Source organism: Carica papaya, chromosome 3 (assembly GCF_054855325.1).
Source record: "Carica papaya isolate Zhongbai chromosome 3, ASM5485532v1, whole genome shotgun sequence".
Taxonomy (NCBI): Eukaryota; Viridiplantae; Streptophyta; class Magnoliopsida; order Brassicales; family Caricaceae; genus Carica; species Carica papaya.
Window position 1 is genome coordinate 9,776,673 of NC_142311.1, and position 27,209 is coordinate 9,803,881.

The following is a 27,209-nucleotide window of genomic DNA, read 5'->3' on the forward strand; positions in this document are numbered from 1 at the left end:
CTACGACCTATTCAAAATTTTGATTATTTTAACATATATATTAAGTAAATGTAATATATTAATCTTTTTAAAACTTAATAGAGTTTGTGAATTATATTCTAATAGGTCATATTTTAATTTTTTAAAACCATATATAGTTATAAATGAGAATATGGTTAGGTGGTAATTACGTTATTAATTTTGATAATAAGGAAACCATATAATGATCTTAATATATATTTATATTGTTTTTACTGAAATAAATTAATATTGAATAAATTATAAAAAGTAAAAGATATTTTTTTTTTAGTGCTTAGTTTTGTTTTCATTAATTAGATAATTAAAAGAAACAAAAAAACTTATGATCTATTTCATGTTAACTAAAATTAAAATAACATAATCTTTATTCTAAATCCTATTATTAATTTATCATCAATTCTATTATATATATAGTTATAAATCGGTAAACGCATCTATAAATATATACTTATCTAATTTTATTATAAAGACAAATATTTCAGTTGGTGATGATAATTGCTATATATAGTTTATGTTACATATTTATTTACAAGTATTTTATTGTTGATATTTATAAAATTATGATAGATAAATAATAATAATAATAATAAAACAATCATTTGATTATAAATTTTATTTTAATGTTTATTTTGTTGATATTGTTAATTTGATTTTATAATGATATAAGAGGTATTTTTAATAAATAATAAGAATTAATTAAGAGTAATAAATAATTATTATTTATCAAGAAAAAGTTATATTTATTATATTTTTATTACGAATAACACGCGTACTTGAAGAGAAGATGAGTAAACTATCTTTGCTTGAATATCATATGTATATATATATATATATATATATATGAATGCACGTCTAGGGTTAAAAATGGTAAGTATAAATGTATTTAGATAATAGATATTATATAATAATAATAATAATAATAAGTGATAAATTTTGAGTTGGAAAAAAATAAAATTTGATACTTAATTAATCATTCGATCTCCCTGCCCTTAGTCAATAAAGGTACTAGTTGTTATTGAGTAAATAAGTCATCATTTGTAACCTAAAAAGAGTGTGTTTTCTTGTGTTAGGAAGTATATCCTCTAGATACAAACCGGCAACTTCAAGGGTTAGGAAGTAAAAAGAAATCAACGGTCCAGATCTAACCTGAAAAACTCTCTCTGCCTCGCAAGGGCTTGAAAGGCAGATCGGGTCAAGCTGTCCAGTCCAAGTTTCGTGACTCCCTAAACTGACCGGGCCCAGTTTAAGTATGAAACCGGGCTAGGCCATTTGGCATCTTTACTCGGGGCTATAATTTGGCTGAACTCCCGCCAATCAAAAGAACACTGTGTTCCGGTGAGAGAGTTTGTCGGGGAAGGAAGAAATGAGCTCCCCGGTGGTTCAACCAGAGGTGCCGGATCTGGTTTGCGAACTCGACAATGTCCAAGGTATCGTCGATGCCTTCTCATCCGTCCGATGGAAACGTCATCAGGTCGGGCGTACTCCCAGTCTTCTTAATCCTGTACTCTCCCTGTTCAATTAGTAGATTTTGACGAACATTTTCGTGTTATTTTCTTTAATTATTTAGTTGTGAACCAGAACATAGCAGTATATGGTTCTCTCAAGTTTAATGTTTTGAAAATTTAGGGTTTTCTTATACCAGAGACTGTAATTGCATTGTTTTCTCTTGAATGTTTTATTTTGACAATTAGGATGCTCTAGTGGAGTTATCAGAACATGGCATAGTCTTGATCGTCGAGGAATCTGGCTGTCTTCAAGCCAAAGTTTACCTGCAACGTGAGGTATTCCTTACTGATTCTGAGCCTTCTACTACCTGCAACACAACGAAGCTAACTGAAGAGCTATTGCATTTATCTAAACCTAATGAGCTATCTGGACTAACTGAATTGTAAACATTTTATAATAATTAGAAAAAAACGACATGCAATTTTTCTGGACTGACTCCACTATCTTATCGACAGTGGTTCCGTGCATAATTTGATTCCTCGTGATTCCTGGTTGTAGCTTTTCATTCGGTATGAATATGGCGCTCAAGGACGTCCACGATTTGGAGTGAGCCTGGGACTTTTTGTTGATTGTTTGAACACATTTTCAGTTCCTGGACATGTAAGCACAATAGAAATCAAATATCCCGGACCTGACATGCAACTTTTGCTCAAGTATGTCCCCATTTTTTCTTTTTCCTTTGTCTTCATACATCATGTGCTAGTAGCTGAAAGACTTGGGTTAAGAAAACGGAATAGATTTCACAGATGTAATTTTTTTCCCAATCAGTGAAAATTATCTTGCTTAATTTGGTGTTGATAGGTTTTCCTTGAGAATTTTCTAAAGTTTCTCCTCAGCGTTTCGGACCGAAAGATGCTTGATTATAAGGGAGCTAAGAGGGTGTTTGGAATCTAAATGAAATTGCTTATACGCATTTAATTTTGTTAAAATGACCAAAAATAATAATTTCATTATTTTAATAAAGAAAGCTCTAAGAAGGCAATTTTCTGTAAGCAAACTGAAGTATCTACTCTCTTGAAGTTAAGACATAAATTATGGGTAAATATTTATTTTTAATACAATGATTTTTTTTTGTTTGATGTTGAAATTTATATATGCAAGTTGACTGTGAAATATTTTGCATGATATATTATTTTGTTAGAGAAAAAATAAAAATAAAAATAAATAATAAAAGGTAAAGAATGTTCTGAAAATAAAAATATCAAATTTTTATGAATGTAATAAGGGTATTTTAGGTTTTTACCAGGTTGGCTCGTCTGGCTTACATTAGTCTTTGGTAAAAGAGACCTAGTAAGCTGATGAATAGTTCAGAGTTTTGGTAATTGATGAAATGTTTTTACCAGGTTGGCTCAAGGTTATCCAGCTTTTGAAATGTTTTGTAATGAGAGTATAAGCTACTCAACTTATAAATGTTATAAACATTTCATCAATTACCAAAACTCTGAACCATTCATCAGCTTACTAGGTCTCTTTTACCAAAGACTAATGTAAGCCAGACCCCCTTGAGTCGAATTGTTTATTGATTATTTTAGTTCTGACCAGCGTAATAAGTTTCAACTCTTATCATGCAAATGCGAGTTGAAAGGACTTTAGTAAAAAAAGCCATTTCTTTGCACGTATGCTCCATTGTTAATTTTCTTTCTCCATCATATTACATATTTTCTGAATACTGATATGCAAAATACTATGCCAGTGAAGAAGTAACACTTTTTGTTTCTTCCTTTTCCCCAACTGAAGTAGTTCTAACTAATTTAATATGGATAGGCAAGAAATCTCTTAAGTTCTGCTGCTTGTTATGAAGTAGAGTTTGATTCTAAATTCTTAATAAATGACACTGCAAAATGGCTCAGATATTTCTTTCCCTTACTAGTTTCTCATCTTCCTGTTAGTTTGTTATTTTTATTTAATATTCAATGTCCAGGATTTGAACCCTCTGCTGATATCATTACAACGGTAGGTCTGTTGATTCACTGGATGCCTGCATCTATGCTGAAATCAGGACCAGGATCCCTGATACAATTTCATGGGATTACAACTTTGAACCTGCAGGAACAACACCTCTAACTTTTACTGTAAAGGTATTTTGGTGTATTTATGGTACGAAAAGTGGAGTCTTCAGTTGCTTAATTCAAAATGAAAGTGCAGCAGATTTTCCTTTATGGATAATATATTGCTTTTTAAATATCACCTCTGCAGCCGGCTTCCACTGGATTTACGTTGTTATTTGTTGAAACTTTAGCTTTATTTGGTGCATAAAAATACTTTTCACTTTCATTTTCAGTAAACAGATATATGTTAACACATAAAAGCATGCATATTAGCATTGTGCACATGTACACATTATATTTGCTGAGGTTCCTAAAAGTACAATCATGTTTCCTTTATTATATTTTCCATTTTCTCTCTATTTTTCCTTTTAATTCTAAGTTTTAAGAGGTTCAGTCTTGATATTGTTAATGGACTTCAGTCAATTATCTCTTTGGTTCGTGATAGGTTCACCAAATTAGAAATTTAGAAGCTCGGGCTATTCAGCCCAAAACAATAATATTATGGAATAAGAACGAAATATATAGAAATGAGATAAAATGCTTGGCTTAGATTAATGCTTTAGTTTGATGTCTTTCAGATTAGGTGAATCCATAATTCCTATGCAGCTAAGTATATATCATTAGAAATCTATCATGTAATATTCAATATAATAGTGGAATTGGTTAATTGTAAATTGTAAATAAAAATTACATATTTATTGTGCATATCTAGTAGTCGAGGTTAAGAAGTGCTGATTATAATTAAAATAAATCAAATAGGTATTAATGTAAAAACTACTGAGGAAAAAATGCATGTTGATCAGTGTCATTTCTGGTGAATGAGTTTTTTTTGGTGAATGTCTTGATTAAACCATGCAAGTGCTTGTCTTCTGAAGTTGCTTACGAATACTCTTGTCTTGTTCTTTAATTAAGTGCCATATGAAGCAAGAAATCCTGCCCATAGTGTTTGGAAGAGAAATAGGATTATTAAATATAGCATTTCATATTAAGTGGATGACATATACTTAGCTGCATAGGAATTATGGATTCACCTAATCTGAAAGACATCAAACTAAAGCATTAATCTAAGCCAAGCATTTTATCTCATTTCTATATATTTCGTTCTTATTCCATAATATTATTGTTTTGGAATTGGTTAATTGTAAATTGTAAATAAAAATTACATATTTATTGTGCATATCTAGTAGTCGATGTTAAGAAGTGCTGATTATAATTAAAATAAATCAAATAGGTATTAATGTAAAAACTACTGAGGAAAAAATGCACGTTGATCAGTGTCATTTCTGGTGAATGAGTTTTTTTTTGGTGAATGTCTTGATTAAACCATGCAAGTGCTTGTCTTCTGAAGTTACTTACGAATACTCTTGTCTTGTTCTTTAATTAAGTGCCATATGAAGCAAGAAATCCTGCCCATAGTGTTTGGAAGAGAAATAGGATTATTAAATATAGCATTTCATATTAAGTGGATGACATATACTTAGCTGCATAGGAATTATGGATTCACCTAATCTGAAAGACATCAAACTAAAGCATTAATCTAAGCCAAGCATTTTATCTCATTTCTATATATTTCGTTCTTATTCCATAATATTATTGTTTTGGAATTGGTTAATTGTAAATTGTAAATAAAAATTACATATTTATTGTGCATATCTAGTAGTCGATGTTAAGAAGTGCTGATTATAATTAAAATAAATCAAATAGGTATTAATGTAAAAACTACTGAGGAAAAAATGCACGTTGATCAGTGTCATTTCTGGTGAATGAGTTTTTTTTGGTGAATGTCTTGATTAAACCATGCAAGTGCTTGTCTTCTGAAGTTACTTACGAATACTCTTGTCTTGTTCTTTAATTAAGTGCCATATGAAGCAAGAAATCCTGCCCATAGTGTTTGGAAGAGAAATAGGATTATTAAATATAGCATTTCATATTAAGTGGATGATTTCTCTTCAGTCTAGTGTATTGCATGTTTAAGCTCCAGATAATGAATCGTGACTGATCATCTGAACCAATGTTGTATTCACACCTCAGTCTGCAGCACTAAAGGAAGCGATAGATGATCTTGAATGGCCAGGATCAAGTATACTGATCATTTTACAACCTGTGCCTCCTTGTGTTACCTTCAAAGGAGAAGGGCATGGAGATTTGCATGTATAAGTTGACTCTCGCTTGTGCAAATGCAAGTGTTGATGATTTTGACTCTGTCTAGAAGGTCTAAGTTTTCTCTTTCTTGCAGATTGATTTCATGTATTATGCGAACACTGATCTTCTGGTTGCATTTCACTGTGACCATCAAGTCTCTTACAGGTATCCTTCAGTTATATTAAAGATGGGTTTGCAACAAAGTTATAACTCTTGTAGAATTGAATTGTAAATCCATCATGGTATAACTGGGAGAATATATAAATCCTATTAGAAGATAAAAATTGATGGAATTTAAATGCAATATTCTAATTTTGTTTGAGGTTAGTTTTTATCTATTAAGGAAAAATCTTCATCATCTTCTAGTTGAAATTTGGCTTAACACATGAATTCTACCAAAATTCTGAATTTATCCCAAAAGTCTTGTAAGTCACATATAATGTCATATCCGCTTCTTTACTCTTTACATCTAATATTGTACTCGCTTCTGCTAGCTATCTTTTCATGACTCTTTACCTTTTCTTTGGATAGATACAAATACAAATATCTCAAGGCAACAACGTCAAACATACCAAGCAGCGTCATAAAAGAAAACAGAGGAAGCAAGTTAACCATTGGAAGAGGCGGAATGTTGAAAGTTCAGCACCTGGTTTCGGTTGCAAGACCTTTTTCCCACACACACATTGATTCTTCTGGCTATAATCAACCTAGTCGTATTGCATATATTGAGTTTTATGTTAAGCCAGAAGAACGGGAAGATGCTGCAGATGGTTCGTAAGACTGAGGTACTGAACTTTACATTTAAAAAATATTTATACTTCCTATTCTCCTGTCTTTCCTAAACCATGCCTCCCTTTCAGCATTTGATATGAATAAATTGTGCAAAATAGTCAAGCAGTCCTCTTACCAAATATTGACACTTACCGGTCAGCCGACCTCCCGAATTCCATATTCGTTTACCAAACTAAAAAGGAACAGCTGACATAAGGGTGCTTATCAGGTGGATCTTAAAGAAATTTGGTAGTCCAAGGCCAAGGTGATCATCTAATCATTGTTAGGATTTTTTCTGTGGAATTTATTTGAACTTTGTGTTTATTTTAATTATAAAATGATGTAAAATATTTTAAAATATAAAAATAGACACTTGAAAATTCTGAAGAGATATAAATATTACATTTTAAATTCCATTAAAATTGATAAGATTTGGAATTTTAATTTCACTTAAAAATATTTAAGATGTCAATTTTAATAAAATTTAAAGTAATTTTGCATTATTTTCTGTTAAAATAAATATATGTTTTTACATAAATTAAACAAATAAATATAGTATAATAAATAGAAGTTATACTAAATTGCACTTATTAACCAGAATCTTACTTATAGTTTAAAGTGATTTTGGATGGCTTTGTTAAAAAAAAAAAGAAAAAAAATGTAGATTCCAACGATTGACAGGCATCTTTGGCACCCGACTGACTCAGCCACCTTCCAATGATTGACAAACATCTTTTGCACCCGAGTGATTCAGCCACCTTTAGGAACTCGCTGTTACACTTATATGGGAGCCTTTTTTCTGGTTACAACTCATTACTCTTAATAAGGTTCTAAGGTTCTTATGTCGTCAATTCGAGATTTTTCTCCGTTTAAATGTAAATAGAATTAAGGTTTCTTTTATAGCAAGAACTTTTTTCAAGTTTTTTCTTATATATATCTCTATATATATATATATTTAAAGCCCATAGTTTTGGGTTTCTGGCCTTTGAGGTTGCTTTTTCGCTACCAATTTATTGCGTTGTCTTTCTAAATGGGGTTGCTGAGAGCACCTAATTTGTCATTTCATTCCCATTAGGCTGAAGTCTTATGGCTTTTCCTTCTCCGTGCCTGGTCACGATTCATTGACCTATCACGTGGTAAAAAGAAGAAAGTATAAAAGAATATTAAATGGATCAGACTGCAGAAAGATTCTAAATATAAGAAGTTCCCCTCGGATTTGGTTTCCCCTTCATTGCCCGAAATTTGAGTTTTTAAACAGTACTAATATTTTATCTTCAGACGGCTCTCTTTCCACACCAAAAAAGGGGCAACGAGGGGTTCATACCTGGCTAATTCACAAATCTTTACTTTGTAATTCACAGTTAATCATAACAGTTTTAAGTTCATAAGAATGACATAATATTTGGAATGGGAGAAGACACTTATTTGAGGGAATGAATGTCCAAGTATACACAACGAAGTAACAAAGAAGCAAAGACTTCCAGCATCCATCAACTGTTTTTTGCAGGCCATTCCTTGGAATTCATTTCACAACGCCTCCGCGCTCACCCTTCCTTGCTGAACCCTATGCATGTGTGTGATGCATCATTGTTGACCATTTTGACAAATCTATGCGGTTAATATAGAATCTTAACTAGTATTTCCCATAAGATAAGCCACAACGAGTCCCAATAAAGCACCAGCAACAACCTGCATCAACCCATTTCAACATTTCAAAATTTTTTTTGATAACTGTTCTAAGAGAATAATAATGATATTGCTCATTAGGTTTAACATTCATTCAAAGTCCACTTATTTCTCACCCTTAATTCTCATGTAAGTCTTAGTTGGAACCCCTCACCTTAAATTTATTAAGAGCGAAGTTCTAATTCCCATTTTGAATAATAGGACTTCAGAGCTTCCAACCCAAATAATTCAAAGAGGTGAAGGTGAGATTAGAAAATAAAAATTATTGTCCAATTCTATTAGTCAAGACTGACATGAAAGTTAAAGGATATGAATTAAGAAAAAGCTCAAGCTTCTCTTAAAAAAAGAACAGAACCAAATTGAATCAATCAGGTCTTATGCTCAGATTTGAATTTCATGTAATAAGAATCCAGAACAAAAGAGAGAGAAGAAAAATAATATTATAAATATAAATAAAGTTCATCTTTAATTTAAATTAATTGCTTTGTGATTCTTTTTGAGAATCTAAATCTATCAATGTGGAATTGAAAATATTACTTAAAAGTTGTTTACTTATTCATAAAATGTAAATTATAAGTAACTTATATATATTAAATAATTAAGATCTACAAAATGAATGGGAATAGAATAAATTTGAAACAAACACAAAGGTCCAAGCTTTCACCCAAGTTGCATCACACACGACACATTGTATATATGGGGCTCCCTCTCATGAATGATACAAAATAAAAGTAAATTAAATTCTATTCTTCTTCCCCATACTCTAAATTGGGAAACGATTATGCTTCTTATGGTTCAGCCATCTTACATACCAAACCTCTCCAAAAGATAAAACTACTAAAAGAACACTCTTCCCAAGCTGCATGGCATAGCGTATGACTGCACTATAGGAAACTATAAAAGAAGACAAAATCCTATCATTTTCCCATGACTATATGCGTTAAAAAGTGATGGACTAAATGAAACTATTTTCCCGATCAAGATGCCGCTTCTCTTCGGCTTAACAAGAAAGATCCACCTAGTTCATGGAATGTAAAAAGGAAAGTACAAAAGAAGCCCACAACAAATAGCATTTACAAGGCATTTGATTTAGTTCTCATTAGCCTTGATACGTACAGTTAGAACTTGAGAATTAAAATTTCACTTCCAAAGAATTCAAACTGAGATGGGGGTAGTTTAAACATAGAAAATCTTCTTGTGATTGTACATATTAAAATGAATGTGAAGTTAGAACTAGGCATTAGTTACTTACAAAAAGAAAACAACTATGCATTAGCTAGGTATGAAATGGGAATTGAATTAAATGGGATATTTAAACAGAATGAGAAGGTTCTGGTATGGTGGATGAAATCCATAATAGCATCAACTTGCCCTTTTGCTAAAAACATTGCTTACTTTGGGAGATGGAGTTTTGACTAGGGAACTTAGAGGGTACTTTAGAGGCAGAAGGCAATGAAATGAAAATTCTGTTTGACAGCTTTGCTGACTCCTATCTTATTCTCCAACCAGAGCTTACTCTTTGTTTTTAACTGGCGCTATCAGGCACTTAAAGACTCAAAACCAAGACCTACACCTCATTTTGGAGGAGATTTATGGCTTAGACTCACAGGCTCGGATGTAGAATTCTTTTTCCTTTGAAATAAAAGAGAGAAAATTGTATTGGTGCAGACACCAAGGGGATGCCACTCATGTACAAAAAAATTTGCAAATCAATGAACATATCTATAATAAAACCAAAATTATCAAGGTTAATAAGCTAATGTCCTAGACTAATGGACCCAAAAAAGTGAAACCATTTGTCATGGACGTTGCCAAAATTATCCTTTTTGCCTTCAAACGCTCGATTGTTTCTTTCTTTCCATAGGATCCAAAAATGGTAAGAGGGATAAGTCTAAAATTCTTGTTTCCTTTGCATAAAATTCGCAGGCTTTCAATTCATCCTTTATGGAGCCAGCTGTAACCCAATGAATTCCAAGGAGCCCCAAGACCATGGTCCACAAGTTCCGGATGAAGAATTCTTTATACAAGTGAAGACAAGTACTCCATATGAAACCAATTGGCTTAGCATTTATGAGATTCAGACATATTTTTTGATGTTGAGTCATAAGTGATTAATCCAGAGTCTTATTCCTAGTAAAGGAATTATATAACCTGCTAAGGGTCTTTGGGCTTATTGTCTCATGGGTGAAAATAGAAATTCCACCTTTTATTTAGTTTATTACATTTTTTTAGAATTTAAAGTCCAAAGTAAAGTCATTTCTAATGAGTAAAGGTTTCTCAAACACCAAATCAAATCTAATCATGAACTCGGACTTAAACGGTTATGGCAAACCCTATGGTTAAATTTTTAACTAATGTTTCCAAATTTAGAGAAGTAGGAGCGCATTTAGTCATCAAGATGATTTTACCTAAAATAGTCAAGTAGAAACTGTAACTTTATACTAATATTGAGATATTCCCAAAACATAAGATCAGGTTAAGGCTAAGAGGCATGATTATTTTAAAATAGAAAGCAGTGTAAAGTATGACAGACCTGGAGGGGAGTATGCCCAAGTAATTCACGCAGAGGTCTAACACTGGATAAAGGATGTTCTGGAGGAAACTCGCACACAATTTGGTTCAGCAACTACAATTGATGCCATGATAAGATGGTGATTAGAAGAAAAGGATATAATAAATATCTGAGTATCTATGCATGCAGATTTGTTTGTCCTAAATGAAAACAAAAGGCAGAAAATTGTTGGAGAATGTGCTGGGAGGACCTACTTCAGCTTGACGACCAGCATGCAGTCTGACACCAGAAGCATCATACATCACCTGTAAATATTCAAGATATTTAAGCGTTCCCACCTTCTCAAATGACTAATCATAAATTTTCAGCTGGCTGAAACAGCTTCAACTTACTAAAAGATATAGCATAAAAAAGAACACCAATAATTCATAATTCAATGATTTTGAAGAAAAATAGAAATTAATATGATCTACAGTCAGACTTAATATTTAAAAAAATTGATCTACAGCCAGATGCAGATTGAACTGGGTTCTACCAGGCAGCCATGCAGTTTGGAATGAAAGTGCAACTACATTATGCATTTCTTCAGAATTGATGTACTGAGGATTTGAAGTATATAGACTGGATGGTTTAGAACATTATTCTTTTTAATAGAAAAGAAGTATCATTAGGAAAGAGAAGGACAACAAATACAAGTAAAAAGAACAAGATATCCCTTGAAAAGTCTCCTAAAAGAAAAGGAAAATAATCGACGTGAGATTGCACTCCAATTTCTTTGTAGCAAAGAAAAATAGACATCTTCAAAGCACTTGTCAAGACTGAAAAGGGCGCAGGAAAGAAAAAGAAATAACCGTTGAGTAGTTAGGAGGAAGAATAAAATGGCAGTAGGAGTATTCTGTCCTTTTAAAGATTGTTTTTTGTTTTTGAATTTTGTACCGCAGGGTAGTACTTGGTACAATTATTAGCTGGAATGCCAGCTATCCTAACAGAATGTATCATCAGGTATTCCTTACATACCTGTACCTCTAACAGAGAGGCATAAGAAAAATATTTAAGCATTTCTATTCTCCCATCATTCTTCTGTATTCACCTTTTTCTCTCTGTTTCTCTTACTCTTCTCCCACAGATTTCCTCTCCTAACCTTCTCCCTTCTATTTCTATTTCTCCGACAAGCCATATTCCCCAGATCATCAACCACAAACCTGATAATTTGGTATCAGAACCGACTGAACCTAGTGGTACCTTCATCAGCTGTGAACCTGGCAAAGGACAGAGGAAAAGCAGTGATGAAAGACACAAAAAATGGCACAGGTGGAAAAGTCTGTAAAGAACCTGGAGCAATGAATGCAGGATTTCATGTCAGACATATACAGCACATTTGACTCGCAATTGGCTGAAAACAATTATCAGCTACAGAATCTACTAATGGAAACTATGCACTTCCTCAGCATGAATCTACAGCCCATTGTCATGTCCTCAAACCCGCTTCCAAATTCACGTCAAAAGCCAACATCCACATGCCTAGCACCCTCTAAAAGTTTACTTCTCACTCCAGAGGGGAAGGAAACAAGAAGCTCCAGCCACACAGCTTCCCCATTGGGCGTGACTCTGGGGTATAACACCCTTTGTATGGAGATTCTCATGCTTGAAGTACCCCGTGGGCATGGTTTTGTCATTGTAACAAATATTCCAGATATATGGAGTTCCAGAGGATCAAAAAGTAGAGTTTGCTACTCTTATTTTTGGGAGATAAACCAAACACATGGTTCCAAGTGTGACAAGCCCAACAAGGGGATCACCTGGGGCGGACAAGCTTCAAAGAAGAAATATACAGGAGGTATGGGGATCCCATCACTGACGTGGTGGAGGAGTTCAACAAGCTTAAGCAAGAAGGTGCTATTACTGAATACCAAGAGAAATTTAAGGAGCTGCAGTCTCTCATATTAATGGTAAACCCTACCTTGAGTGAAGCATATTTTATTTCCTCTCTTATTAGCGGGTTAAAAGAGGAGCTGAAGCCGACCATCAAGATCTTCAAGCCCCAAATACTGAACTTAGCTTATAAGCAAGCTTAGCTAATTGAAGCATTGATGAAGAAGCCTGGGACCAGATCATCCATGGACATACTGAGTCCTTTTATGAGGCCAACAAACTACCACCTTCTAACCACAGCCTTGTCAGGACGGGAGGGATGGAAAATAAACACCCAAACAATTCTTGCTACAAGTGCAATGAGAAATATTACCCAGGTCATATCTGTAAAACCAACAGCCATATGTGGTGGGGACATCTGAAGGAAAAGATGAGGACAAAGTGGTAGATTTGAACCAAGAAGCTGAGGAGAATACTGGGGAAATTTCTCTCCATGCCATGCAAGGGCACAACAATGGCGGCACTGTCAAGTTCTGAGGAACAGTCAACTCTAAACTAACAACGATATTGGTCTATAGTGGAAGCACATATTCCTCTATGGATGCTAAAACCGCTGAAGATTGTGGAGCAAAACTGCTAGACTCTCATCCTTTGCATGTGATGGTAGTCAATGGACAAGGAAAGTTATGCAAACATAGAACCACCTAAATAGACTGGGTGCTACAGAAACAAAAGTTCAGGTACTCCTTTCACATTATTAACCTTGGCCACTATGATGTTATATCGGGGGCGGATTGGATGGAAAAGTACAACTTGGTGTTGCTAGACTTTGACAAGTTACAAGTGGCTCTCAACAAATAAGGGAACAGATAACAATACAAGGAGTACAGGGTGAGGTAAGGTTAAAAGAAATGACAAAAAAAAAATTGGCGCAGGTGGTGCGCAAACAGTGGGGAGAGGAGCCAGTCAGGTGATTCGCTCAGTAGACATACTGGACCAGAGAGTAGAGAAAGATGATGACCACCCAAAAGAACTAGAACAAGAAGCCTTGAGGTCACAGATCTAGAAATACTAGGAAGTGTTCAAGGAGCCCAACTTACTGCCTCCCGCAAGAGAACATGATCACTCAATCCCCTCTCATTCCAGGAGCCACACCTGCAAATATCAAACCATACAGGTACCCATATTTTAAAAAACAGAGATAGAGAGGCAAGTTGCCCAAATGTTAGATAGCTCCATAATCCAACCAAGCCACAACCCCTTTCCAATACTAGTCATATATGACTTGTTGGACGAACTGCATGGTGCCACAACACATTGTAATCATTTATGATGATCATTCCGGACAACCAGTATTATGATTTTGGGACCAAGATCTTGTCATTGGGCGGTTAACAACAAAGTCGTCATCTAACAAAGAGTTAACACCCTTGTTTTTATTGCGAGAGAGACCTATTTTGTGAAAATATATTATAGTTCATCAAAGGGAGCTGCTACTTTTGATCTCGTTAAAGAGAGCTCAAACCTTATAGTTTAAACTAATATTCTGACTTGTTTTTATTAATAGCAAGCATACCTTTTTATATAGAGTCATAATTCTTATTTATAAATTTTAATTTAATTAGAAATCTAAATCTAATTAAAAATACTATATTAATTTATTAGAAATTCTATACTATTTAAGAATCCAATACTAATGGAAAATTACATATTATTTAAGAACTTAATATTAATTAGGATTTCAACTATTTAAAAATTCAATACTAATTAAAATTTCATATTTAATTGAACTTCACCTTCCTATTTAGTCTGTCTTGTCTTTTATATTTATGCCCTACAAATGTCTCTTCTGTTATGAAGACTATCTGGTCGTAAAGATTATCCAGGAGATGTTTTTTTATTTGCAATCACGTCTTTTAGAAGGAGAACTGAATCAAGCTCTTACTCAGCTGAAAGAAACATGACTATAGTCAAGACCCAATTGAGATACATTTCAGCTTATTCCTACCAGTGTAATTTCAATTACAGATGACAAATATTCTTATTCATGGATTTATTCTGCTGAAACAGACCCACTATAAATGTAGGTATTTTGGTTTTCTAGAACAAGATCTGCATCTCAAATTAAAGTTATGAAACAAGTAGATGGCAAATTGAATTGGAATTGGCTCAAGGTGAAAAGGTAACAATCCTTTAGGATTCTAGCTTAGCTCCAACCACAAGAACCACAAAACAGCAACAAACAAGAATGTATTTAGATTCATCACTACATAGAATCATACTAGATTTTGACCGTATCAAGCTCGGAATAAAAGCAAAAGGCAAAATATGCAAACAGAAGTATCTATATTGAGCACAAAAATTTAAAAACAGAGACTGTATAGGGGATGAAGAAAAGTCGCATAACAGGATTGCATTAGAGAGAAGTCAGAAAGCACATACAACACAAGCCAAGACCACTGCAATAGCAAAAGCTGATCCTCCCGTCCCTTCTTGTAGACCTATAGCCACTGCTAAAGCTGTCACAGTTGCAGAGTGTGATGAGGGCATTCCACCAGAATCAATCATCCTTTTAGAATCCCATCTCTTTTCTTTAAACCTGAGCATCTAGAAGACACATATTGAAAAACTGAGCTATTATTTCATAGAAGTTTTAGTTGTGTAGGAAACACATTCCATTATCGGTGAGCATCTTTTGATAAACTAGTAATGCTAGATTCAAAACCATAATAAGAACTCAAATTAGAATCCTGCATAAATAACAAATTCATACAAAACAACTCTTTAGCCAGATGTTAGTGCTCTCCTTTGAAACTGGAGTAGATCCCAAGCTACCAGGTCACATCAACACAGCACAATGCATGCAGTTCTAATTTCTCTTGCTCCAATTTCTCCCGAGCCTATAACAAACTACTCATTGGAACTACATAAGAACATAACTATTCATAGTTCTCCCATTTCCCAAACAAGCAGCAGCTTGAAAAAGAAGAAGGGAGGGAAAAAATCCATTTCCCTTTTCAACATGCAATTAAGGAAACCTCTCCTTCAGTACCAGCAAATAGCAACTCAAATACGAGTCCATGAATAAGGCAAGGGAAATCTGTAAGATTATGTTCCACTGGTACCATTCTCGTTAAATATTGGTCGGAACATTTAAGATTTAAGCTAATATATATATATATATATATATATATATATATATAGAGAGAGAGAGAGAGAGAGAGAGAGAGAGAGAGAGAGAGATATTTGGAGATTGTACGGACCAGGTGGTGAAGACCTTGAGGAATTGAGCTAGAGCGAAGGCGAGGAAAGCGGAGAGGAGAGGGAGGTTGCTCGGCAGCAGATTCGATGGAGGCGACGCCGCCAGCGACGCCATTTCACTCCCTTCCGATGAGCTGCCGTCCGCTGTCAGCATCATCCTGTTCATCATCTTCACTTAAATATGGGCCTTTAACTCTTGATTTATTGATCGATCGATTGATTAAAACCTAATGCAGTCTCAAAATCAAACCTATTAAATCCAATACATGATCTCTTCCGTACCCCAAGTCCCCCACAACAAGTGAACCCTCCTCTCTCTCACAGGGTTGCAGTTGCAGAGATGAAATCGCCAATAGGGAAACAGCAAGATGACGGGCCCCACATATGCCCACAGAAGGATGCTGTAGAAAAGGGTATGGGCCTGCGATTGGTTGGGTCTTTCGGCTTTGTCTGAATCTGACACGGAAGTAACCCAGGGAGGTTGTTTGGTTAGAAAGAAAGAAAAAGAAAAACAAATTGGAATTTTCTGATTGATCGGAGGCAAGTAATAGAACTGCAGGCTTCAAGCACGAGAGTTTCTCTTTATATAAACAAACTGGAAGGAATAACTAGAAATGAAGTTTATCTTTCTTCCTGTTCATTTTTCTCGTTTTCTTATAAGGCTGCATTTAGAACATATACATTCCGTTTGTAAAATTTATTTAAAATTCTATATTTATTTTAATTATGAGATAATACAATTATAAAATGATATAAATTAAATTATCTTAAGATTTAAAATTTATTATTTTAATTTTTTATACCCTATATATTATAATTTCAATTTTTATAATTTGTTGAACATATTTATCTTTGATAATTAAAATAAGCATAAAATTTCAAATAATTTTACAAATAAATTAATTAGTTCCAGACACAGTATAAGAAAAAAAAAAAAAAACTAAATTGCATACTTCATTTGCTATTATTATATACATTCATATATATAGACGAACTTAAGATTGTTTTATTTTTATATAATTGGTTCAATTTTTTTATTAAACATAATATCATAGTTTATAAATGGTGTAGCTTTTGTCAAGCGATATATGTGAAAGAGGGAAAAAAAACATTTGAAAATAAATACTTTAATATTTTTAGGACTGATCAAATTATATTGTAAAAGATAATTTTAGTGGTCTAATAAAAAATTATTTGAGTAGAACAGGGTAAGAAACTTTAAAAAGGAATATATATATATATTGAAAAATATCTGGCATTACTCTAATAATTAGCATTCATGGTTCCCAAAAAATAATTATTATTATCAACATTCATGCTGCAATACCAAAATTTCATCTCAATCAGCTCAAAGGTCAAGCTGCCAAAACCAGAAAACTAAGATCAGTCTAATTATATTTCTATATTCGTGTAATTTCTATAGGGTTGTTTGCTGTAGATTCAGTGTATTATCTTTATATCCTTGCATTTTTCTTATCACATGTACAACCACTGATCTCCTGGGAACTCAGTTCTTTTTACACTCAACTTAAAAATCAGGATCATGCTCACCGGCATTTCGGGTGCTGTTATGCTCACTCTGTTTGCTGGGCAATGGGGTATTCTTGCGAGATTGGCGCTTTGTAGCGACAAGTTTAGGTTCGTGTTCAGAGTCCTCAGAACCTGCATCACTATTATTGTCATTCACATCCTTGAAAACTGGATGGACGTAAGCCTCTTTAAGGAAACCTTTTAGGTTCAAGTTCGGCTCCTTTGCACGTTCCAGGGTATCTTTCATCATAGCTTCCTGAAAATCCACCGCAAAATGGAGAATGAGAAGATTTATTAAATTCAAGAATAGAGCTTCTGCAGTAAATATGTTATGTCTGATATGTGAAAATTATAACCACTATACGCATCATAAGCCAAATAATTTCATTTCGCTCAAGAACTAAAGTAGCATTTTGTTCATTTTCTAGTCCAACGCAAGGTCGGAATTGAATTCGCACCATGAAGGAATTTAAAGTCAAAGTAATGGGAAAAGTTAAGCTCATCTAGAATTCTACATAAATTCCTGTATATTTAAATTTTTTGGGTTATCCTAATATAAATGATATATTTTCTTGGTTGAACTAAGTATAAATTTACAAGTGAATTCCACATCATTTCTTAATTTGTTCCAAACATAGTTCCGAACATAATAAATGATATTCTGATCATGCATATTAAGCCTAATATGATAATCAGAATTAGGATTTGACTAGCACTTGAATGAGAAATGAACTAAGCACAGCTTAAGTCACTTTTAGAGAAAACTGTTGAAGGGTAAGATTAAATAAAATGCAGATCAGGATTCCAACTATAGTCTGTAGAAAGAAGTAATAGTTCCATTTGACCAACCTGTAATGGATATTTAACAAAAGCAGGCTCGTATCGCCCCTTGCAGAACATGTGGAACCATATGGTCAATACTGGAAGTGTGATAAGCAATGGAGTCGACTGAGCAGCGTCTTTGGTGCTTAATAATCCCATCAGAAGCAGTTGGGAGACAATTAATGCAATTATGATGCGTCCATGGACATCAGGCCAGAATGCTGCAGCACTCTCATACTCTTGATTGTAAACATTTATGATCTACATGGAAATCGAAGCGGGTATTTACTGGAACAAGCAAACCCGAAAGAATTGCCAAGAATATGCATTATGCTGCTATAAGGTAGAAATGCATTATGCTGCAATACAGTAGAAATGGGGGGAATGGGGAAATGATAATATAATACATGTTTTAACTTGTTCTGCATCAATTAGCAAACAGATAAACCCAAGTTAAACTACGTAGGTTAGAAGATAAGAATTCTAAAAAGAACAAAAGAAAATGAATTCAAGCTAAGCCCTATCTGAATATTAAGGGTGTCAGACAAGGAAGATCGCTAGTATTGTATTTTCTATGACAAAATATATCATTGCTTTTGTTTTCTTTATTCTTCTGCTGCTTTGTTTTTCCACATTGAAAACAAAAAACAAAAAATAAAAAATAAATTCTTTCTTTATCAGCTTTCAAGCAGTTCAGGTTTGTAGCTTCCTCCATTTGATCATTGTAAATGCTTTAAGACAGTGATGGGTTAAGAAACGAGGATGACTATTTTATCTGAACCCTGCAGGGATCCGGTGAGGAATCTGAATGAGAAAATGATTAAATTTAGGCCTTGAAAACTCATATTACATGTTTAAGAATATGATATATTAAAGTTTTGAATAATTCGGTATACTTGTTTTGAATATTTTGTTGTTTCTTTACTTACACAATTTGGATGCATGCGTAAAATAATTTGGATATTTACTTTTTTGATTTTGTATTGAACAAGGGGGATTCCATAATTTGTTGGGATGATTTTTTTGTACCATTAGAAAAATTAAGTGTAAGCATAATTAAATTTTTTATACTAATAAAGAGAGAAATAAACATCTCCTTGGGAAAATGGTAATGAGGAACAAGTTTGTCGTGAATTGAGGACAAGGGATAGGGAGAGGAAAGGTATTCTTTGATCCAACTCTGTTCTGTTGTTACTTCTAATAAGTACTTTGCGCTGATCAGATATCAGATACAGGGAGAACCAGCTCCGATTGTAAAGTAATTAACAAAGATTTCCAAATAATCTAAGAAGACTAAAAGCCCATTTCTGAGAGGAGGGAAAGACGTCACCAGCTCATGAAGTTAGTTCAAGTTTCTAGTTTCCCCGCTTGATCAACAGAAAGGCTTTAAACAAGTGACAGGGTAAGAACTTGGCTCTTCTTGGTCAACAGATATATCAATATATGACAATCAGCTTACTTTATAAAGAAATCAACTAGCATTCAAAAATTAATTTGAGTGTTAAGTAGACTTCTGAAAGGAATAAAGATACTCACCTGATGACGATATACTACATAAGCCAGGCCGAAGAAGACTACTATGAAAGGAAGCAAGATAGGGGTCACGACAGCGTAGACAAGGCCAAGTAGGAAATAAAGTTGTATTTGAGGTTCGCCTGTGTTGAAACCAATAGTTCCTGGATCCATTGCTTCTTCCCTATCCTTTTCAGTCTTCACCAGGAAGAAATTTTTCAAGTGATAAATAATCAAAGGTTTTAGTCTTAGAATCTCTCCAGCAACTCCAGCCCATCCATCGACCATTATATATGTTATGAAGAAAGTTGCCTTCATTGGGATTGAGACACCAATGGTTCTTGGGATACTGCATAGGTAACCTCATAAAGTGATTTTTCATTTTAAATAAAAGAATCTCTAGATTAAAAATGAACAAAATAAGATGTTGAATAGGAGTATTAGTATGATGAACTCCAAGGAAGAATATACTCATTTGCAGACTGGTGAATGAAACTATGTAGTTGCTGAAAAGCAGTTCCCGTTATTATGCTCCCAAGAAACACATTAATAAACTGGAAAATATAATATCTTGTCGCAGATCTTCTTTCTAAGGTTGATAAGCTGATAAATCCTTCAAATTTAGACATCAGCATCAATATGGAAGGAAGAAAGATAAGAAATATCTTCAAAGCAATTCCAGGAAGGAAACCTTGAATAAATGATTTGATTACTTTCCTGTCAAAAATAGGAAATTGTTAAATTGTTGGAGAATAGAATGTAGAGAAACACAGTAATTTTTTTCTTTAAAGAAAAAAGAATAGAACACTAACAGAATTTCCCAAATATGAGAATACATGTAATGAAAAATTAGAGAGTTGCAAGTAAGCAAAATTTTCAATTTTCAGAAGTTAGGAGAGAAACATAAAAAATAAAAATAAAAGAATGAAACTTCCTATTGCTGCCAAGAAAAGAAATGGATGAAACTTACGCTTCAATTATCGGTTTTAAGAAAGGAACTGCTTTCTCAATCCCCTCGATGTTTGCAAGTGATTGTACAAATGCAATAGGAATCATGAAAAAGAAGGTAAGGAAGAAAAATGCCACAAAAATAATAAGCCTCCTAATAGTGAGATAAACAAATGGAATCGCCAGGTTGTCCCAATATACAGCACGGGGCTCTGGAGCCCACTCAGTCAACCACATTGTTGGATTTCTAGATTGTTGAGTTTGTGCACAAACAGCAGCTCCCCATCGAGATTTAAATGAAACAAAGGCTACTGGCATTATGGATTTAGAGCTGTTCATGATCCTTTCTGACTCCAAGGCCATCTGATATAGAAGACAAACAATGAAACAGAAACTTTTAGATGAAAGCATTATTCTTTTTCAACTAAAGACAGAAACCAATGATGTTTCTAACAGCTACAAAACATTACTATTTATTTTGCTTTTCTTTTTCATATTATATGACTTCCAGAAATCTAAGAAAGTGGAAGAAACAATTAATTAAAAAATTAAAGGATGAGGAGGAACCTGGATATATTAATTAATAAGCAAACCACAAGTTGGGGATATTAGGATTCTATAATGTTTTGTAACCTTAGAACTCTACATCCTGGTGACTTGTAACATTATAAATATCACATTCGTGCTACGAGTAAAATCAACCATTGGATATTTTTCATAACCATTAATGGTATCAGAGGCTAAGTATAAAAAGAATAATGTTAGTGATAAACACAAACTATAATGCAGATAAGAGCATATTATCCTTTTAACAAGAAGCTCCGGGTTTGCTACTTACTTCTCTTGATAGTCTCTCAATTTTGGCCGTGTAAAAATCAATTGCATCTCTCCTACTTCCCCAAAGCCCAAGAAAACCAGTCTGCTAGACAAAAGAAATCATCTTAATTGCCCTTAAGATAACAGCTATTAGAAGTTAAAAAGAAACATGACTCCCTATAATCTTCTTCCTTTTCAGAGTAGAAATGATAATAAGAGGGAAAGGGAATGGATCTGATCAACATGACATAAGCACATCACTAAAAATACAGTACCTTCATTGAGGGCCTCCTAGATTGATTTCTTGAATACTTATTTTGATAGTAGTCAACCCAATTCTGCACTTTTTTCTTTTCATTAACTAATTTAGCAAGTTTATTTGCGTTGTAAACTACCTGCACCAGAAGCTTAATATAAGAAATAAAAAACTAAAAAGAAAAGAGGAAATACCAATATAAAATTAGTAGCATATTATCTAGGGGCAGACATTACAAATTCCATATATAAGTAATCAGAGAATAAAGCATTAACTGTCTCAATATCACATAGAAAATAAAATTGATAAAAATATTAACTCCCAGACTATGACATGGCTTTTATGTTCTAATGATCGACGATCATCCAAAATGCAGGAATTGTTTCATGGACAATGTAATACGTGGAACAGGTAACCAGGAGTGCATTTTTGTGCAGTAACGAACATGTCTAGAAGACAAAATGCAATTTTCCCATTCTCCCTTTCCTCAATTATGTGAATTTAATGAAAGGATATGATCATATGGGTAGAGCAAATGCTTGACAGCATGCATGTGCATTTGTACAGAGTGTAACTGAGTCAAACCTGGTGACTAAGATAGTGATCCGGATGGTTAACCAGAAAAAAATGTTCCACAAGCTCAGTAATTGATTCATCAGGATCTGGTGGGATATTTCTAACCAGTACCTACATGAAAGATAAATCAGTTCTAAAATTTGGACCAAGAATCTCTAACTGTAGCTAACCACTAGAGAAAGCAGGGATGTGGAATGTAAACTCTCTTTCTGAAAATAATAATAATAATAATAATAATACTAGAAGCTCCAATTTAGCATGTACCAACAACCAGGAAGGTTTGCTCCTCACACGCACAATCTAAATAGCGTTATGCTTTCAATATAAAGGGGGATCAAGATTTCAAAACTTGATTATGTAATTTGAATGTTGATCTAGATCTCTAGCATGTTTAACTGATAACAAATTTCAAAAACAAGCTTCAAACATACACACTCTTCATTGCCAGGAAACAAATCCCTAGCTCAAAACTTTTCAACCAAATCAGTCATTTAAGTCTTGCAGTTCATGTCACATATGTAAAAAGAACAAGAAAGCAGACAGAGAAAAGAGAAGGTAAGGGCCGACGATGAACAAAACAGGCATAAATTAAATGTAGATAAGAGATAAAAGGAGACACGTAGACAGGGGACAGAACAGAGTAGAGACAGCTCTTTAAAGCGAAGTTGATATACTCTCTCAAAAAGCAAGCACAAATCTAAGGCTAAGCTTCATAAGAAAAAATCTCATACTTCCCGTTGTTAAATTCTAATATTCAAATTCTTAAGTAGATTTGAGCACTGAACTCCAACCAAACAGAGCTAGTGCCAAAATATTTCCACCAAATCTGCAGCGTGACAAATACAAAGGCTTGTTTACCGTAAATTGATCTGGTCTCTGTTGCTCTGTTGCAAGAAAATGCAGTCTCATTTTTGCAACTATCTCGTACTCTCTTTTCAGTATATAGCATGTCCAGAAGGTAAAGGCATAAGCCATAACCAAATGGGTCCAAAATCTGCAATAGACACAATGAAAGAATATAGTGTTCTTCCTTAAATATTGGAATATCTGCAGCCAAGATATTGGAGAATAAGTTAATCAGTCAAGGAAATATTCAATATCTTAGAAAACTAAATCACCAGCCCAAGTTGTACACAAATGCCACTAACATTAAAAGGTTGAAAGAATGAGATCCATTAACCAATACCATGAAGTTCATTAACCAATCACCAGTATAAGTGTAACAATGATGCCACTAACGTCAACAATATTTTCATTAACCAATACCATGAAGTAAACACCTGTCTCAATACATTGCACTTTCATCATGAATGCAATATAAGATTATAAATCACCCCAAATTGTAGCAATATGTGAAAGTCAAGGGGGCAATGAAAAGCTCTAGCAGCTATACGCATAGTTCAATCTGTTCACCCAAGGTTTGGACCCTTGAGGTCGCCAATGCATGTTCCTCCACAGTTGACTGGGTGCATGTTTATCATCTAGCCTTGTGTTAGAAAGTCCATAAATGTGCATAATGAACTCAAAAAAATGCAGTGGACCCAAGCTTGCGTTCCTCTGACTATAAAACAACTTCCACAAATTTAGATTTCTAATATAGTCTGTTGAATATTTGAAATCATCTCACAATGGAGAAATCTGATGGGAAGTGCAAGTGGAGATGACGGAATTTTAGGCCTCAAGTATGCTAGACAGTTATGAAAGATTTAGAGGGAAAGCATTGAAAAATGATAAACACTATAAAGCTTGATACCAGAGATGCATACCTCTCTGATCCATTTGGAATGTTTGATATAGAGAGCTTATCGATGTCACTGAATGTTAGATTAGATTTAGAGTGCTCTAAAGTGCTATTGGTAACATTCACTGGTACCATAATTGTGAAGGCAAGCAATGCAATAGGAACAAAAATTTTTAGCCTGCAGTGAAAGAGAAAGAAGAAAACATATAATAAGTTGGTTTACATAGTTTAACCACTCAATTTCAGGCACAAGAGCAACAACAAAAATATTCTACATTGGAAAGTCTCAGACAGGAAATATAAAATAGGCTATACTGAAGGAGCCACGAACTCTATCAGATTATAATGAGAAATTCTCTATTTAGTTTGTTCACTTGACTGGTAGTTCCAAAGCTCAAGATGTTAATTAGTTAAGCCCTTATTTTAGTATGTAACGCTTGAACAGAAAGCAGTTCAAAATGAACTCTTTAAGTAATATATTTGCTAGTCAAACAAGAAATAAAAAGGAAAAAGCCCCAATAGCACGAGTTAGATACTGATGGATAGGCTATCAATCATCAACTATGCAACAAAATATCAAAGAAGAAAGATCAATTTGTTGTCTAGTATGTAGGAACTTTTGCCAGTTCCGATAATTTAGCAGAAAACAAAGATTTTTCAGACATTCATACAACTGCTATATAGATACTGTCAGGCAATACATGACTGAATCAATCACATATGATACTCATTGATCTCAAACAGTTTGCTAAGATGAGTCTGGCTAACTCCCAACATAACCATTCTTTTTTAGAATTTGAATTTATCTACTTCAAAGTTCATAAAACTTTCAACCATATTTCATGGTCGCATTTGCATAAGTGGATCAACTATAACATACCCTACTAGGTAAATCCTCAAGTAAACAGCAGAATCCAATCCAGCATGATCAATTAGCTCAGGTTCTGGCATTTGTAATGCCGCAGGCATCCAGTTTAGAAACCTCACGTATGACCTAAAATCTAAATTGACAAGTTTGCTAACGAAGGCACCAGTGCGTAATGGGCTGGTCCTTAAACCTTTGAGATACCATTTTGGGAAGTAAACCCTATCATTTACTGGTTGGATTCGAAGTATGGCAAATGCCAAAAAGAAAGCAACTGCACTAAGAATATTGATTGCTGCTGCAACTCCAATGTCGTTCAGTGTTGCCATGTGTCCTTTTCAACAGTTCACGGGGACAAGAGGGAAAAAGAAAGAGGTAATCTGTATGCTGCAAAAGAAAAGCAATGGAATTAGGTGAAAACACAAGCAATTTTGGGTTAGCAGTAATCACCTCCCTTCTTTATCAAGAAAATAAACAGTAGCAGAGAGAGATGAGTTCCAATAAGGCTACTTTTAACCACCATGAAATCCACATATTTCAATCAATAGCACAAATAAAAGAAATAAATCAGAATCAAAATGAGAAACGTTATAATTTTGTTTAAAAATTTTCTAGAAAAAGAACAAAAATCTAAAACTGCCGTATCTGATTCTTAATATACAGATTCAACAGAAAAAGAGACAAGCATTGAATAAAAAAATCGGAATTAAAAAGTTCTCCATTTATTTGCTGACAGAATAGGGGAAAAGATGATCGGATCTTCAAAATTACTACTTGAAGAAATATTACAAAAGGCCAAAATGAGATACTGAAGTGAAACTGAATTCCTTTCTTTCCAATTGAAGATACTACTTGCAGTCAAAAAGTTAACAAAATCCAAAATGCACGCTCCATTCCGAGCTTTGAGCAGACATCTGAGTTTAAGTATTTTATTTATTGGACAGAACAGCAAAACGACATTGAAAACCAATTTTTCGAAACGAAACCGTTTTCGTTTTTCAAGTCAAACTGTCGTCTTCTCTTATCATTTTCCCAGAAACCAAACAGACATAGAATTCAATTTCCTTCACTTAACTTACCTCCAGGAATACAAACTTAAAGATCCACAACTCTGACCTTTTTATCAAATCCGCTCCCACTCCACTCCCACTCGGTCACTCATCTCTTTGGCAAAAGTCAGAACCAAAAACGCAGCGTTCCAAGTCCAGTGGAAAGTTAACTCAAATCAACTCCATGAGAAAAAAGAATGAGAAGAAGAAGAAGAAGAAGCGTCTCAGATCAGAAGACAGAGAGACTACAAGCACATGCACATATTTTCATTCCTCACAGAATTAAAAAAATAAATAAATAAATAAGCAGTTACTGGTTTGGCCTATTAAAACCCAATCGGGGAAAGATACGTTGCGACCACATTGTGATCTCTTCTTCTTCCTTTTGTCTTCATTAAAATAGGCAAAAAAAAAAAAATAAAAAGAGTAAAAAATAATAAATTAGAAAAAAGAAAACCGAGGTGACGACATTGATGCTTCAGGAAGCTCTACAGTCACAGATGAACCAAAAGTGGGACGTCCGACGTCGGATTGATTTTATCATTTCTGGTTATTTTATTTTATTTTCGAAAATCTTTAATTGTTCAGAAGAGGATCTTCGAAGTTTCATTTGCTCTCTGTTTCATCCATGTGCACTCACGCCGTTCGTAACGGCTACTTCTATTATTCCCCCCCCACCACCCCCCCCTCCTTTTTAAATTTTATTTCTTCTCTCTTCTTTTTAAAATAATATAAAACTAAATAAATAAAATTGTAATTTTACCATTATATAGAATTTTTTAAGTAAAATAAAAAATATATATATATATTTAACCTCTCTAATTTTTAATTTTGTAAGAATAGATAGATACCACCTATTTAAAAGTTAAATAATTTTACCATTATATTTTTTTATTAGAGTTAACGTCATTTTATTTGTTCATATTATTACAGGACCATGTTGACTTTATAAATCATCTCAAATATCTACTTTTATATTAAAAAAATATTTTCTCATTTTAGATAAGTTAAAATTAATTTAAAAAATACAAACACTACCGAAAACAACAAATATAAAAGTCAACACCATGGCCCAAAAGAAAATACAAAATTCTACGAGTTGTACCAATTCATGTTTTAAAGTATATTATAAAATTTAAAATAATATGTAAACATTAATTATTTTGTTCAAGAAATATAATGTTTTAAGGGTTAATTTTTTTAATTTTAATTTTAAATGTGCTTAATTTGCCATCATTTTATGGACAAAGAATAGGTAGTCCTAATTTTGACAATCTG

At 33.6% G+C, this 27,209-nt stretch overlaps 3 protein-coding genes across 9 annotated transcripts; 1 reads left to right on the plus strand and 2 right to left on the minus strand.

The window, feature by feature from the left end:
- The first annotated feature begins 1,319 nt into the window (after window positions 1-1,319).
- LOC110811581 (PCNA domain-containing protein) lies at window positions 1,320-6,907 on the plus strand. 4 transcript variants are annotated; one of them, XM_022038119.2, is made up of 8 exons: window positions 1,320-1,519; window positions 1,710-1,799; window positions 2,023-2,177; window positions 3,482-3,602; window positions 5,604-5,723; window positions 5,809-5,879; window positions 6,246-6,499; window positions 6,575-6,907. In XM_022038119.2, exons 1-7 carry the CDS (start codon window positions 1,382-1,384, stop codon window positions 6,490-6,492), a joined length of 942 nt encoding a protein of 313 aa, XP_021893811.1. In that variant the 5' UTR covers window positions 1,320-1,381; the 3' UTR covers window positions 6,493-6,499; window positions 6,575-6,907. The 4 variants fall into 4 exon arrangements, with proteins under 4 accessions (XP_021893811.1, XP_021893810.1, XP_021893813.1 ...); XM_022038118.2 differs by having other exon boundaries at window positions 6,246-6,907; XM_022038120.2 differs by having other exon boundaries at window positions 1,322-1,489; window positions 6,246-6,907.
- An 899-nt stretch (window positions 6,908-7,806) lies between these two features.
- Window positions 7,807-16,453, minus strand: LOC110811542 (Acid phosphatase/vanadium-dependent haloperoxidase-related protein). 3 transcript variants are annotated; one of them, XM_022038074.2, is made up of 6 exons: window positions 16,067-16,453; window positions 15,819-15,974; window positions 14,998-15,154; window positions 10,938-10,988; window positions 10,705-10,797; window positions 7,807-8,174 (listed from the first exon to the last, which is right to left on the minus strand). In XM_022038074.2, the coding sequence occupies exons 2-6, from the start codon at window positions 15,971-15,973 to the stop codon at window positions 8,115-8,117; spliced, it is 516 nt and encodes a 171-aa protein (XP_021893766.1). In that variant the 5' UTR covers window position 15,974; window positions 16,067-16,453; the 3' UTR covers window positions 7,807-8,114. The 3 variants fall into 3 exon arrangements, with proteins under 3 accessions (XP_021893766.1, XP_021893765.1, XP_021893767.1); XM_022038073.2 differs by having other exon boundaries at window positions 15,819-16,453; XM_022038075.2 differs by lacking the exon at window positions 16,067-16,453 and having other exon boundaries at window positions 14,998-15,162; window positions 15,819-15,960.
- A 580-nt stretch (window positions 16,454-17,033) lies between these two features.
- On the minus strand, window positions 17,034-26,532 carry LOC110811590 (ERD (early-responsive to dehydration stress) family protein). Of its 2 annotated transcripts, none has more exons than XM_088215612.1 (12): window positions 25,999-26,532; window positions 24,898-25,269; window positions 24,043-24,195; window positions 23,135-23,270; window positions 22,286-22,387; window positions 21,720-21,839; window positions 21,467-21,547; window positions 20,651-20,991; window positions 20,152-20,397; window positions 19,705-20,029; window positions 18,196-18,429; window positions 17,034-17,602 (listed from the first exon to the last, which is right to left on the minus strand). In XM_088215612.1, exons 2-12 carry the CDS (start codon window positions 25,209-25,211, stop codon window positions 17,345-17,347), a joined length of 2,310 nt encoding a protein of 769 aa, XP_088071738.1. In that variant the 5' UTR covers window positions 25,212-25,269; window positions 25,999-26,532; the 3' UTR covers window positions 17,034-17,344. The 2 variants fall into 2 exon arrangements, with proteins under 2 accessions (XP_088071738.1, XP_088071737.1); XM_088215611.1 differs by having other exon boundaries at window positions 25,962-26,531.
- Window positions 26,533-27,209: the final 677 nt, after the last annotated feature.